The 15,739-nt window shown below is 41.5% G+C and overlaps 1 protein-coding gene across 8 annotated transcripts in view; it reads left to right on the forward strand.

Annotated features, from left to right (window-relative positions):
- Window positions 1–15,739, forward strand: part of LOC114570634 (disabled homolog 2-interacting protein) — a 176,294-nt gene that overhangs the window by 87,503 nt on the left and 73,052 nt on the right. For 6 of the 8 annotated variants that reach the window (XM_028601015.1, XM_028601016.1, XM_028601017.1 and 3 more), the window contains 2 exons: window positions 603–724; window positions 10,240–10,358. In XM_028601015.1, the coding sequence (XP_028456816.1) occupies window positions 603–724; window positions 10,240–10,358 (241 nt within the window). The remainder of the gene's footprint in view (window positions 1–602; window positions 725–10,239; window positions 10,359–15,739) is intronic. The other 2 variants (XM_028601014.1, XM_028601020.1) reach the window with 1 other exon arrangement.

Consider the following 15,739-nt stretch of genomic DNA (forward strand, 5'->3'; position numbering starts at 1 on the left):
TTGCCTCTAACGTCTGTTTCGGAGCATCAGAGAGAAGCGCAGGCATGTCAGTGGCACCGAAATGAGGCACCGAAATCCGCGTTGCTATTCGGTCCAGAGGATACCGGTCGTTAAGGCACCGGTGCCGTATTAGCACCGGGTCTCGGTACCCAACCCTAATCTGCTAAATTTTAGTAAAGGGTGGGAAAATCAGGAAATGGAAAGCAACAGCCTTTTACTCCCTGAATGGACTCATTGATGCATTCATGAAGGAATGGGTAAAATAATGCAGTCCAGTGTTAACATGATGTACCCACATTGCGGGTTCTTATACATTTCCCTTTGATCTTGTAGTGTAGCTACAAGCACGTGTTGAATGCTCCTGGGCTAAGGTTTGTCATGGTTAAATATGTTAGATCACACAGATCATACCTTTCCCTTGCAGCAGTCCAAGTCCATTAGGCAACCCGAACTTCACACCCTTACTCCCATCACTAGGAGTGGCGTCAATCTTCTCATGTAACTCTCTGCAAGACAGCAAATATAAACGTATTTCCCAAAATGTCAAGCTACCTCTTTAAAATGCGAAATTGGTCTTTAAATTTCTCTCTCTTTGTTTACAGAGTCTCCTCCTGAAAGGACCGGTCGCCGACGCAGCATGCCAGGCAGCTCCTCAGACAAGAACACACCCACAATGGAGGCCACGTCCACTGCGGCTACACCTTTCAGAGTCACCGTGAGTACTGTGAGTTTTGTTTTTATGCATCGTCTCTTATCTTCTAAATTGATTTCACTTTCTTTGTCTCCGCTTGTCCACCTTAGTTTGCCTTCGGAGGCTCTTAGTTGTGGATCAATGTCTACAGAAGGCTGGTCTGGTGTCCAGATGGCGCCATGCCAATCTGAAACTCATTTACTTCAAATGTTGGAATGGGGCCTTTGATGTTTGGTGTCTACACATCACACATCTACACATCTTGGGTTTATGTTCAGCACACCATCCTCTGCTGCCTTTTTTTTTTTTTTTTTTTTTTTACATCCTGTGTGATTTTTCATTGCATCTCGCACTGAATCATTTTGACATGCTTCGTGTGAGCACACACACAAACACACACACACACACACACACACACACACACACAGACACATACTCCCACACCTGTGCACGCACAACACAGTCACTCACTCACTTATATTCAAACTGTCTCTCTTCCTCTCTGGTAAACACACACACTTACAGAGAAGTCCTTTGTCTGTCATCTTGCTCCTAATACACATCCTGTATGCCTTCTGCCATGTTTAATTCAATAGATAAACAGCCAGTTAATGAAGCAAAAAATTCCGCTATGAGTCATCAATTTCGAGCTAATTAGCAATTAGCAGTGCATATTTCCATTAATAAATGATGAGTGGGGACATGACGACCTGGAGGTGAACTGTAAACAGTAAATGTTAGGCCAGCAGGGCCAAGAGCACTCAGCACCAAGTCTCTCATAAACAATCCTCCAACTTCATGTTAACTTTCAGCCTTTGTAAAAGGCGTTGCAGGTAAAATAATGTACCATATTAAGGGCTACAGGACATTATATTCTTTCTGTAAATACACAAGATAAAGTAATTTCTTTCATTTGTCTCTATCAGCCATCTTTAGCACTCAAAGTTTGAACCAAAAGGTAGCGTTCGCTCTCTACATAAAACATTTTGGGATGTCTCTAAGGGTTAGTAAAAGTCTACAATAAAGAATAAAAAAAACCAAATAGGCTAGACCCACACTGGGGTTGGACCACCTGAAGTGCGAGAATAAAATGTCTCATGAAACAGTTTCAACTTTATTGTAGGAGTTGCAAATAGAAAATCACCACAGCTTGGTGAGCAGGGCATTGCCGAACTCGCATCTGTTCATATAAAAAAAGGGATTATGAATTGTGTGTGTGTGAGAGCGTCTGCATGTATGCGTTTGCTCTTTTCTGTCTTGAGAATGTGAATTGAGTCTTTGAACCGTTTTATTTTGATATGACCAGGAATCAATGAGTGGATATGGAGAGATATAAAAAAACCCGAATAGAACGCTTGTAGGAGACAGACAGGGTCAGATGGAAGGGCTACATATTGATTAAGTGTCTCTTCAACGCTGCTTGTAGTCTCCAGGGAGGAGAGAGCACCGAAGCAAAGTCATCCTGTCTCAATCACATGAGCACTTTACTTACTTCTGTGGGCTTATTGCTAAGCAGGCAGTGACTTCCTGCATAAAGAAAGCTCCCCCAGACAATGTTTGATCCTTTTCTGCACTTCCTCCTCATACTGACCCCTACTGGTCTCTGATGATAGCACAGTCAACAAAATTCCCTATAGCAACTTGTGCATCAACCTTTTTTTTGGATGCACACTACTAAACAGATGAGCTTCAACTAAAACTGTGTTGATCATCATCGTGTTATATTTGTTGGTAGATCAAATACTAATAGATCAAATTGATACACGCCCAGGAGAGAAAGAGAAAATGGATACAGTATGTAGATGGATGGTTGGGTGGATTGGATACAGGCATGGTGGCGCACACAAATGTAGGAATGCAAACATGGAGACATGCAGGCAGACGGTCGTATTCTCCTCCTTCTCTGCTGCATCGCCCACTTTTAGCAATGACAAACCACCCCTCACTTATCTCCCTCCAGTGAAAGGAGTTGTGGTGACATCTAAAATACCCCTCCTAGGCCTTGAGCTAAATCTGTCAAAATGTTTCTCTCATGTTCTTTGCAGAGACTTGGTTCAGTGTCTTCTGCGCATGGCGCAAGCGCACACACACACACACACACACACACACACACACACACACACACACACACACACACACACACCCACCGTTATAAGCACATCCTCTTTCGCTTTTCAAAAACTATTTCTCCCCAGCAGGCATGGAAGAAAACTAAAAACTCTCCAAAGCCTAATCTTCCACAGCCAATTCAGAAATATTAGAAGATAGCACACATTAAATCTAAAAGTTACAACTTGGTAGTTTCTCTCATTCAGTGCTTGTTTAAAGAGCGGACAAACAATCCTTATCTAAGTCTGTCACGTCCACGTCCCGCTGATTGCACTAGCTGGATTGATTCTCAATTGGGACTTAGCTCCTTATCCAATCTCTCCCTGACTCCATTCCCCCTTACCTCCTCTCTCCTCTCAGATAATAGCAGGAGGTCTAATTGGACAGGTATGTCTCTTGTTTTCATCAGGTTGTGCTAGAGGAGGACAAGAGAGGTTGATGTGGAAGCAGGGAACACCCTGCTGATTGTCCAGGCACTGATTCTATCAGCCCACATTAGGATTGCCGGGAATTGCCAAGCCAAGGGAATAGATTTAACTTGCATTTGCTTTAAAAAAAGAAAACAAAAAAAGGCACCGCGATAAAATTGAGCTGTCCTCTTAGTGCTGATTTAATGGGATTGGACAGGCTGAGATTACGATCAACTATGCAAGCCTGTTATGCACTCTCTCTCTCACACACACACACACACACACACACACATACATACATGCCGGAGGTAAACTAACACATATTTGTTACAATGTAACATAGTAAATATGGACACCACATTCCTTCCACAACCATCAAATTCCCTTTGGAGCTAGTACAATAAGCCCGGGCTGCAGTGTTGTTGAAAACCAGCCTCTCCTCCCCTTCGAGGATGCATGTTGAATCAGATTAATCCATCCCCTCCTTGCACTAATTAGCTGTCAACAGTAGAAATGTGGAATAATTAAAGAGCGCTAACACGTGACACTGCTTCCTGTCAGGTTGCACTGGCTGTAATGGCTGTATCATGTTTCTGTGTGTAAGTATGTGTTTGCAAACGAAACGTAAAAGGTCAGACATTACAGCAAAACCAGTGATAATCATGAAAGACCAAAAGGGAAATTAATTAATGGAGGGATTTATATTCATGTCCTGTATTCAATCGTTGATATGTATAGGTATTATTCAACCAAGCTCACAGGGGAATTGTATTGTATTGTATTCCCATGAGTCAATTTAGGCATTTTCTTTACCACACAATAGAACAATGACATGATGTATGACCTTGCATCAAGTGTTGGTCTTCATTGTGTATGTTTGGACTCACTGGCCACGTCAACTTTAACCTTAAAGGGTCAAGCATATATAAGCATATATATATATATATATATATATATATATATATATATGATGGAAAATTAATTCATTGCTATTTTTTAATGTAGCTAGACTAAAATGACACAAGTTCATGTTTTTTTTTTCTCAAAATATGACCTTTATTTACTATCTTTACACTCTGTATCTCCCGAGATACATTGCCCACTTAGGGTTTACATTTTTCATTGTATCATTTTTTATAGTTCATATGTCAACTTCAAAAACATTTAATAAACAATGAATTAGCTACATTCTTTAATGTTTTCCATACAACATTAGATTAAAAAAATGGGAAAATGAATTGCCCATATAGGATGTCAATTTAACATTTCATAACTGTTTCAACTTCCTCACTGGTTCCCTCTCTGAATCTGATGAACCATCAGGTGGCAACACTACAGACTTCACCTCTCTCCCTCTTGTACTGTAGAAACTGCAAGAACATAACAAAAACTATCCTTAAAAAACTATTTTCTAAAACAAAATCATTCTAAAATATTGCCATTTGGGATTTTTACACAAATGTTTGGATTGTTGGCAACAAGTCACATGACCTGATTACATGACCCATCACCCCATCAGTGTTTCTCATCAACTGCAACCACATAATGCCCCTCCCCCAATAGCTCCTCCCCCCACAGCCTGTCAAATCTGTATCCCCCAAGATACAGAAACTGCTTAAGGGTGGTCGCATATTATGCTTTTCCGTGTTTTCTGTCTTATCTACAATGTTATAATGTTGGTCTTTCAAATAATGAGGTACATGTATATTAGTCAAATCCCTGTGAGCTAAAACATTCAGATTTCTAACTATTCTGAGCACTCCGGTTTCAAAAAAATGTTCTACTCTCGGCTGTTTTTTTAAGCCACTGCGGTGTTAACATTGTCCCATGTAACTACATGCTAACGGTAGTAAACAACGTGTAAACAATGTCACCAACAATGTGGGTCACCAGTTTACCAATTCCGGGTCACATTACTCCTGAAACATTTTCTGTTAGTAGTTTTTGGTTTAAAAGCCTTTATTATTTTTGACTGTAGAAATTGCTGCTATATTCTATTAGTGTCAACTGCCAACTAAATTAGCTACATGGCTAACGGCAGTAAACAATGTCATCTGGGCTGCCAATGTTGTTAAATTCTCCCGAATTCTGCGACGCATTACTGCTGAAATGTGTCCGATTGGGTAGCGTTTGGTTCAGAAGCCTTTATCTGTGATTTTTGATGGTAGAAAGTGCTGCTTTGGTCCACTACAATCTAACGTTAGCATACTGCTAACTATTAAGTAGCTACATGCTAACGCAACATAGCTGTAATCTTGGCCAATGCTGGTCATTTCTCCCCAAATTCCGGTCACTTTACTGCTGGGACTGCCGGTTGTGTAATATTTGGTTTAGAAGCCTTTATTGGGGATTTTTTCACGGTACAAAGTCCTGCTATATAGCTACGCTGTTGCAGTAGCTAGTAACTAGTAAAACACTGAGTGGCCGCTCCGGAGATTCCAGGAAGCACGTTGGCCAATCAGAGCCGACTGGGCTTTTTTTGGAGGAGGGATTAAAGAGAAGGCGCTCCTGCAGAGTGTCTCATATAGAGGGTGAATACAGGTGCAGCAGCCATGGGAAAAATAAAGTTTTTTTTTTTTTTTTACATTATAGCATGTAAACATGTTCTAGTACAAACACGTGCAATACATGCAAGTATAATCCTGAAAATGCTACATAATAGTTGCCCTTTAAGAACCGATCACATACAGCAAGACACAATGGGGGGAGGTTGAGCTTTTTAAAATGTGTTTTGTTGTCAGGAAAATTTAAGCCCTGATTTTCTTAATATGTAATAACTGGTGTCAAGCTGAGATGAGAACTGATCTGACTATAAACCACAGGGACGAACAACCTTAATTCTACTGTATTTGACCATCTTTTGTTTCAGCCGTAGCTGCATTCTCTCTGCAGCCATCGCTTTGCTCTGCTAAGCCCTGATCCACCAGCGACCTTGTCACTCATTTGCGGCACTTTTCTACTCACTTTCCCCCTCATTTAGTTTCATTCTATTGCTTTTTCTATCAACTCATGCTCTGCCACCCCCACATTGTGCTCCACTTTCTCCATTTATCCTGCTCCTAGAGCTGATCCCTCTCTGGCAGGCACTGTCATTTTTGCAGTTTTTGACTACTCTCACTCTATTTCTGTACTCTCTCTTTTTCACCATATGTCTCTATCTTTATTTTAATTCCTGCATTTTTTTTTTACCCCTTCTCAATCATCTCGTACGAGCAGGTGCTGGAGGCGAATTAAATGCTAACGTTGTTGCAGTGCTTCCAGTGTGGCTTGCCTCCCGCGGGGTTTAATCTGGTTGTTAATATAGGCATCAGTCATCCTCACTGACTGATTGTAAGTGGGGAAATAGGCCGTTCATATCTGCTGACCTTTAACCCGTAGCTCTGCGAGGGGGGTTTGACAGGCTGACTGAATTAGAGAGAAGTGACATAAAATGTTGCATCGCTGTCCGCATGCGCTGGAGAGGTGATTGAAGGAGAACGAGGAATACAAAATAATCAAGAAAAATGATAGGGTGGTGTATCTTCCTTCCTTTTTCCCCTCGGTTCGGTTTCTTTTCCTCCCTCCGTTCTTCAGAGTCTATCCATCCATCAGGGGAAGCAGAGAAGTAAAAACAGAACAAGCAGCCACTAATCAATCCACCTCGCCTACAGGGACAGGTTTCTATTCACTGACTTATTTCTGCGGAGGGACAAAAAAAAGAGAAGCTTTTTAATTTGTTAGCTGTGAATATGCCAACAGCAGCAGGCACACACACACTCTCCAGGGACTACAGGGAGGGGGTGTGGAATTGCTATAAATGTGGTGGTGATGGTGAATGATATCCTGGAATCGGGCAACGTGTCACTTGGTGCATACGAGTGGGTGTCGATTTTCTACAGCAGTGCCAATTTTTGCCATCAAAAAGTCAGCCTCCTGGGCCTCTCCTGACGTCCTCTTGTCATGTTTTTTTGAAGGAGCCGATCTGAGGGCAGTGCCGAATACAGGCAAAGAAAACAGTCGTCCTACTTCACAGAGTCTGACTCATATTTGTCATTTTTTAGAATGGTCTCTTTGCTAATCCAACCACATGCCCACACATTCACAGACACACATGGAGTGAATGACGGCTAAGGGAGAGAGAAAAAGTGAGAGTTTGATTCAGAAAGCAACCCTGTCAAGAGCTTCAGGTGCGGGTCTCATGCTAACAGCAGTGACCCAGACCCTCTTCATTTAGCTAAAAGCCCCTGAACAGTGTTCACTGGTGGCAGGTATCAATAGTTAGCCATTTGCTGCCCACTTTCTGTAGGCTTACATATACCATGTCAGTTTAGAGTCATGCTTGTAGCCACAAAGTCTGATCATTATTGAGTATGCACACGTCATTGCTGCTGATGATAAATGACAAACAATTGATTTTTGTTATGATTCAAGTGATAATAGGAATTAGAATGCTTAAAATCCTCCCACAACTTAAATTAACTTTAGTAGCAGCAAATCCATCTAGCGTTGTCCCGTTTGCATGCTACAATGTCTACTAATTGCATAGAATATGTGGTGTAGGGCGGTCTTGTCTGCTTCCTTCCAAGATGGTGTTGTTTCCTTGAGCTCTGCCTCCAGCTACCCTTTAAAAAAATATCTAATAATAATTTATTTTACATGAATGAAGACATTAGCACCATAAATTGTTGCAGAAAAGGCACAAATTGTTGCAAATTCACCAGAATGCAGGAAATGAAGTGTTTGATATGCTCAGAATTTCAGCTGCCCTCAGTAGCATCTTTTGTTAGACTTTCCCTGCCTGGGATATTCCCATGTCTTTCAAACTCTATGTCCACGTTTGTAACTCAAGCCTTCTGTTATAAATGTGTAGTCTCCGAGCCCAAACCAACTCCGACTTTCGAAAGCTTCCTCCAGAGCTACAGAAGAAATTATACTCAACTGTACTCACCGGCTGAGTAGAACTCCTTACCTGTGTAGACATTGGTGGAGTGCCCCTTTAATACTACTTGTTATCCAAAGATTTTCCTCAAGCTTTCTCACCACCATCCACAATTTGCTTGAATGCGTGGCAGCTGCGAGTAGCTCCCCCATTTCCTTTTGAGCATTGCATTGTGGGACAGCACTGTACATCAACAGCACATTCAAAGCGCTTTTTACTGCGAATACTGACTTGTTTTTTTTAGCGTACTCGGTTTTGTCACTGTTGCAGTGCGAACACACTAAAAACTCCTAAAATAAATATGTAGCATGGAACTTGGACAGAGCTGTCGTTTTTTTTTTTTGGTCGCACACTTATGTAACCGAGACACTCCCATGATACGTCCTTGTTCCTGGTGCAGAGTGTTTTACTGATGACAGGTGCTGTGCATCAGGGTGCTGGGACTCCTCTGTGTTCAGCTGGCAGGCTGTCTGGAAGTCACTCTCTAATTATCCCTTTTCCATTGTTGCCCGGGGCGACCTATTCACACTGTAGGTGGTAATTATACAGGTGTGTTAATGGCCTGACTGGGTGGTCTTTCTCGCGGTGCGTCTCCTGTCTCTGTCTTGTGAAATGTGTGCATGTACAGTCTGCGGGCGCGGCGCTGTCGGTATGTCTCTAAGGTTATGAGTTTCTTCACCCCACTGTGGCTCCTGAAGGCGTTCAGTCTACGTTTCGGGCCTGTAAATCAGCGGCTGATTGATTGGGATAAAAATAGAGATGTTCCGATACCGATACCAGTATCGGTATCGGCTCCGATACTGCCTAAAACGCTGGTATCGGTATCGGGAAGTACTGGAGTTTATGCACCGATCCGATACCACGTAATAAAGCCCTAAAGAAAATCTACATTAAAGTAGTTTATTTATGTTCTTTTTCCGTTATAACTGACTGTCAAACTGGAGAATAAAAGAAAGTTCTGGGGCATTCATCGTTTGTGTTTGTTCATGTTTCACAAAGAGTTTAACCTGAGCCAGACCGACAACAAAGATAGAAATAATATCACATCCATACAGGGATAGTAGTATACAGCTGTTAAAACATAATGAAATATATGACACTCTCACTGGTATCGGATCGGTACTCGGTATCGGCCGATACGCAAGTTCAGGTATCGGAATCGGTATCGGGAATCAAAAAAGTGGTATCGGGCCATCTCTAGATAAAAAGCTACACCTGCCTGAACACAACCTGGTTCAGTACTCTTTCTCCACCATGCTGGCTTATCTGTTGAGTTCCGTCTTCTTCGTGCTGCCCTCTTAAGTTGCTCTATCAACTCTCCTATATGCCCTTTTTTTTTTTTTTTGCAAAGTCCTTTGTCATTCCCTTCTTTCATTTCTCTCCCTCCTCCCTGATCTTCTTGCCAGCAGTGAAATCAAAAAAACAAAAAAAAAACTGAAAAATGAGTTTTCTTCTCTCAAACTTGCAACAGCCTGCCATTTCTGCACCACATCTACTTTTTTTCATATCCTCTCGCTCTTAATGCCAGCCAACAGTTGCCATGGAGACGGCGAGGTGCTTGGGGGAGTGTGATTGCAGATGTTAGAAGGAGTAAACACACACACACAGACAAAGAGGAGAATAAGAAAACTAATAAAGTGTGTGTATCCATTGAATTAATGTCTGATAATAAAACATGTTTGTGCGATGCAGTTTGTCGCCTAACTGACATAATCAGTGCTGTTGGAAACACTCTCAACAATTGTTTGCATTACCTACCAGCTAATTATGTCTTTGATCTTTAAAAGAAATGTATTTTTATCAAGGGCCTGTCTGTGAATGTGTGGTGTTTTTTTTTGTAATCAGGGAATATGTCACGTTTGACCTTGTCCTCACTGTTCAGACTGCGAACATTGCTCTCACTCTGATATGAAAATCTATCCCCGTTTATTAGCCATTAACTATTCATGATGCTCTTCCTCACCAAATCTAGAACGTGGAGCGCAAATGTCGGTATTATTATGGTCTGTCCCGCTGCCAAGTTGAGCTCGATGATTGACATCTGTGAGACCTTCCTCACAAAGTAGCAGCGACACCGTCTCATCGACTATCTCTGTCTCTCTCTCCGTCAGGGCTTTCTAAGTCGGCGTCTGAAGGGCTCGATAAAGCGCACCAAGAGTCAACCCAAACTTGACCGCAACTCCAGCTTCAGGCACATCCTTCCCGGCTTCAGGAGCGTTGACAACGACAGGTATGTGTTTTTCCGTTGTGGTGATGCTGGTGTGTGTTTGTTCATGCTGGATTGGTTCAAACAGTATGTCTGTTCTATTCTGGTACCCCTCTCTCTCTCTCTCTATCTCTCTCTGTCTCTCTCTCTCTGCCTGATGGCTGGTTATTCAGGTCACTGTTGACATCTGCGTGTTGTGTTGTCAGTGTATAGTGAAAAGGGAAGTGAATCCTGACTCTCCAATCTGTCCCTTTTAATATGTATCGCTCTTTCTCGCTGTAATACATGATACATCTCCTGTCCTCTGTTGTGTCATGCCACATAGCACATTTGGTTTTTAGTATAGTGGTGGCATTCAACTCATGTCTTTGCAAAAAAGGTTGTATGTATGCTATTTTATTTTGCTTTGCCTCGCCAATTAAGGCTGGGCAATAGAAACCAAATGAATACTGATCCGCAATAAATAATGGCAAGGCTACTTAAAGGTACAATATGTAATATATTTTTTGCATTAAAATGTCTAAAAACGACTCCACGAGTCCACAGTGCTACCCCATGTGATGGCATTTCGTTTCAGACTGTAATTATTGCCATTTTCTTATACCTTCTCCTGATTTCCTCAGGAGTTCAGCCGCTTGGCAAACATTTGCCGTCGCCTAAAGACGTCATTTACGATTCCAAAAGCGGGCTATGTTGACCTGCAATCGCACTCTGGAATCTTTGATGCTCTTCCCATGCATGCAAAAGTACCAGCTATAATTCCCAGGACCTATCTTAGCTGCGTCTGAAAAAAAGCCAAGGTGTCCATCTGTGGAGATTAATTAACGGAGGTGCTGCTTTTGAAGAGATGTTCTACGGCTTTCGGTTTCAAAACTCCGAGCCGAGTCGCTGCCTCTTCGCGTACTTTTAATGAGGCATTAACATCACTGTCAAACCATCACTGGGGAACACTAGCAATTGTTCTGTGTGGAACACAGTGAACTGTTTCCCTGGTGCAGTCGGACAAAATGAGCTCATATGTCACCGTCTTTTCTCATTCTCTTTCCCACTTTACTCTACCCATACTTTTTATAGCGTCTACTTTTCAAACCTCGCTCCCTTCTATCCAATTCAAACTTATCACTCTCCAATTTCGTCATCATCCTCACACCTCCTTCCTCCTTTCCTCTTATTTTTTCAGCAGCAGTGAGGTTTTCTAACCAGCATTTATGTGTTTTCCTCTGATAAAGCACCTGGCGAAGAAAGCACATAATCGGACAGGAAATTGGAATGTTCTGGAGGTGTCTTATCTCACCCGGTTTAACATTGAAAAACACACACACACCACATCCACCTCACTTGCACTTGCACTCATTGACTGCTATATAATGATAGGTCTCTATACACATGTCCACATCTAGTGCTCTAGAAGAGAGACACTGTGGTGATTTCACTCTTCTATGACATTATATGGGCAAGGGAGGGATATAGTAACACGTGTGTGTGTGTGCGCGCGCGTGTGTGTGTGTGTGTGTGTGTGTGTGTGTGTGTGTGTGTGTGTGTGTGTGTGTGTGTGTGTGTGTGTGTGTGTGTGTGTGTGTGTGTGTGTGTGTGTGTGTGTGTGTGTGTAAAAAAAAAAAAGAGGGAAAAAACATGAAAAAGTTGCAGATTGAGAGAGTAATGTGCTGTGAGAGGAGTCAGTGACTCCCTGTCAGTCCGAGAGCAGCCTCCCCACAGGGCAGAAAACCGCTGCAGAAGAAGACAGCCTTGGAAACTGGCAGAAGAAGGAAGAGAGATGATGAGATGGAGGGAGGAGGTAGGGAATCCTATACCGTGAAAACTCCCTGGTGTGCAGATGTGCAGCTTTGAATGTGAGAGATGCAGGGAACGTTTAGTATTCACTGTACGTCTCAAACGTTGTACCACCAGAGAGCTATGTACAATGTCTCAGTCATTTATATGAGTAGTTTGATTTATTTAAGGCAAGGCAGCTTTATTTGTGTAGCACATTTCAGCAACAGGGCAATTCAGAGTGCTTTACATGAAACATTAAAGAGCAGTTAAAAACAATAAAAACAAAATGTATGTGCATTTAACTTACAGTAACCATAATATATACAGTATATTCTATTACATTCCACAGCCATGTATTTGCATGTATTCTTTTTTTATTATGATTATTTTGTGAGAGCAGGCACACAGCATCAAACGAACACACAAACACATTTCACAGTGTGTGTGTGTGTGTGTGTGTGTGTGTGTGTGTGTGTGTGTGTGTGTGTGTGTGTGTGTGTTTGCTGTGATGACATTGTTAGGCCTTGCAGCCTGAGGCGGTCTCAGGAGAGAGACCTGCAGAGGAGCAGCTGGACTTCTAAAATGAAATATTCATTAGTGTTAATCAGAGGCTGGACACTCACTGAACGCTCCTATCTTTGCAAAGCAGAAACACAGCAATGTGTAGGTGCGCAAAACGACACTGTACACACACACACACACACACACACACACACACACACACACACACACACACACACAAAACTACTGAATTATTTTTGCCTAAAGGGAAAACATATATTTTTACTTTACTTTTTACTTTTCAGCTTGTTTTTTCAGGGTCTTCAGATGTACTGTGTGGCGATTTCCACTTCAGCTTTCATTGTGGCAGTCGGGATAATTATCAGAGCAACAGAATGGGAAACCTCGACTACAATGAAAGTCACGGAATCTGAAAAATAATGAAATGGGGGCTTCTCTGTTTCTGTACAGATAGTACAGAAGGAACTACAGACACGAGGAAGCAATTCCAAAGCTTTTTATTTTTTATCTGCGCTGTATATATAGCGTGACTACTAAACATAACTTTATAGATGTAATTCACAATAAATCATGAATGAATTTGTTTCTGCACTGCCATGTACTGTGTAGCAACTACTGGCATGACATTGACTTCATGTATTGTATAATGTATAACAAAAAGTAATATAACTGACAATTTGTGATGTCTGGCGACCATCAAATACTCTACATTGTTACTGATTCTTAAGAAATGGAGTCTGAACTCACAGGAAACAGAGAGACATGTGTTGGTTGTACTTTAGATGGTTGAGGTGGATGTTGTCTTAGACATATCTACCTCATAAATATCACACTCAGAACTTAACCTATACAATATACATTGCCGCTTTTGTAGTTGTAAACTATTATGATTTAAATCATAATCAAGAGTCTCCATGCAACGGTCTGCCATTGTTTTGTGAGCTGACCTGATCGTACCTTGTATGTCTCTTGTCGCTGCTCCTGTCTGCTCCACACGTTTTCCGAGCTGATCCGACCCTCGCTAGCTTCTGCGTCCTCATCTGATCGACACCGACCTCTTCCTGACTCTGTGGACGCACTGATGAATATCATAGTGGTTGCAATGCGTCAGCTTTTAGATTCTTTGGCAACAGCAAAGTGCTTTCGTTGGACAGTGCAGCATAAGGTGGGGCTGATCTCCATCGTATTTTTACAGACATTTCATATACTGTATTGTTTTTACAGTGAATATTTCTTTTTTAGAAATAGAAATGAATGAATCAAGTGTAGCAAGTAGTACTTGTCTTTGCAATTGTATGATAAGACAGAACATGTATTTAAACACAGATCTTTTTTTGAAATAATTTGTTCTGAAAGGTTTACTTGAAGAGTTTTTCGCCACTAGTAGCGCTATGGAGCTGTTTTTCTGTGTAAGTCCACATTTTTATTTTCTATCGTACATGAAGATGCAGGTGACACAATGCACATTCCTGCTAATGGTGTCCCACTATTCCACTGACTGACAGTTGGTGGTGGTGAAGTGCAAAGAAGTGTAGCAATGTTTAAATATAAGCAGTGAAAAAAGCTAATAAACATAAATGCATGATTTAAGATAAAAAAAAAAAAAAAAAAAGGAAATGAAAACGCAACAGGGCACCTATGGTTATCATCCAGTCCTATGTAATAAAAGCAAAAAAAGCAAAGTGTGTGTGTGTGTGTGTGTGTGTGTGTGTGTGTGTGTGAGAGAGAGAGAATATGAGAATATGCCCACAGAGACTAGTGTGATTGTGCAGGTTAGTGTGTGTGTGTTTTGGATCTTGGCTGACAGTACCATGCTCATACTGGGCTCATAACATTCAGCTACACCTACAAAATCTCACCCTCTATATAAATAGATGCTGCAGACCCGCATTTTTGAGTGCACCCAAATCATTTATGACACCGTTGCTGTCGACAGACCCACCCCCCCCGTCTTCCTGTCTATCCAGCCCTTTGCTATGTAATGGAAATACTTGATTGTGTGGATTTTATGGCCACAGTGGTGGTTTGATGGAACTGATTGTGTGTGTGTGTGTGTGTGTGTGTGTGTGTGTGTGTGTGTGTGTGTGTGTGTGTGTGTGTGCGCGCTCGCGCACATGCGCAACTGCAGTTCATGACTCACTAATGAGTCATGTGTTTTTATGAATGTGCTGCTTCTGTCACACGGCAGGAAAGCTTTTTTTTGCCGTCATTCAGACTCTCGATATTACCAGACGGATAAATGGCTGAACCGATTTATTACATCCGTATTTCTCTTCCTGTTTCTGTTTCGCTTGTCTCCGACAAGCTGCTCAGCATATGCTTTAATTATGTTTGCATTGCGTAGCATGCTATGCTGTCTGCTGAGCAATCTTATAGATGCATGCTGGGAGAGGCTCCTAAACAAAACAATGCAGTATAGAAAATGGGTTAGGACCCAATATAATGTACATAAAAGCATATGGAAAAGTAAATAAACACAACTTGTAAGGACTTGATATAGTATCAATGTTACCTTAATTCACGTTACCTTAAGCAGGATTTAAACTTTGCGCCTCCCAAAAAAGATCTGTTTCTCTCTTATTTTCACATTTAATTTATTCACTGTAAATTGTGTCTCCCTAACTAATTGTATCAGAAATAATTGCGATTAACAATATAATTGTCTCTTTCGGTCAAATTGAAAAATATTTATTTATTTAGTACTTTAGTACAAATTACAGTTTTGAAAGAATCCCAGGATACATCACTGTTATGTAGTCTATATCCATGACGGTCCACTTCCGGGATTGCTCCGGTGCTGCAGGAAATTCCGCCGGATGCATGTCTTTTTGCCGATATCCGTTTCCTTCCGCTTTCTTTGTGTTGTAACTTTAAACTCTGGTCGATTTCTGAGGACTATGGTTAACTGCTCCTCAGATGTCTGCAGGGTAAATCCAGACAGCTAGCTAGACTATCTGTCCAATCTGAGTTTTCTCTCACGCAACGAAAACAACTTTTGAACGTACACGTTCCACCAAAACAAGTTCAACCCAAGTCTATTTTACCAACAACAGTTATACCCCTTAGGACTACAAATTAAACAACAAAGAAATGGCAATTATGTAAAAAGA

This window comes from Perca flavescens, chromosome 16, assembly GCF_004354835.1.
Source record: "Perca flavescens isolate YP-PL-M2 chromosome 16, PFLA_1.0, whole genome shotgun sequence".
In the NCBI taxonomy this organism is placed as follows: Eukaryota; Metazoa; Chordata; class Actinopteri; order Perciformes; family Percidae; genus Perca; species Perca flavescens.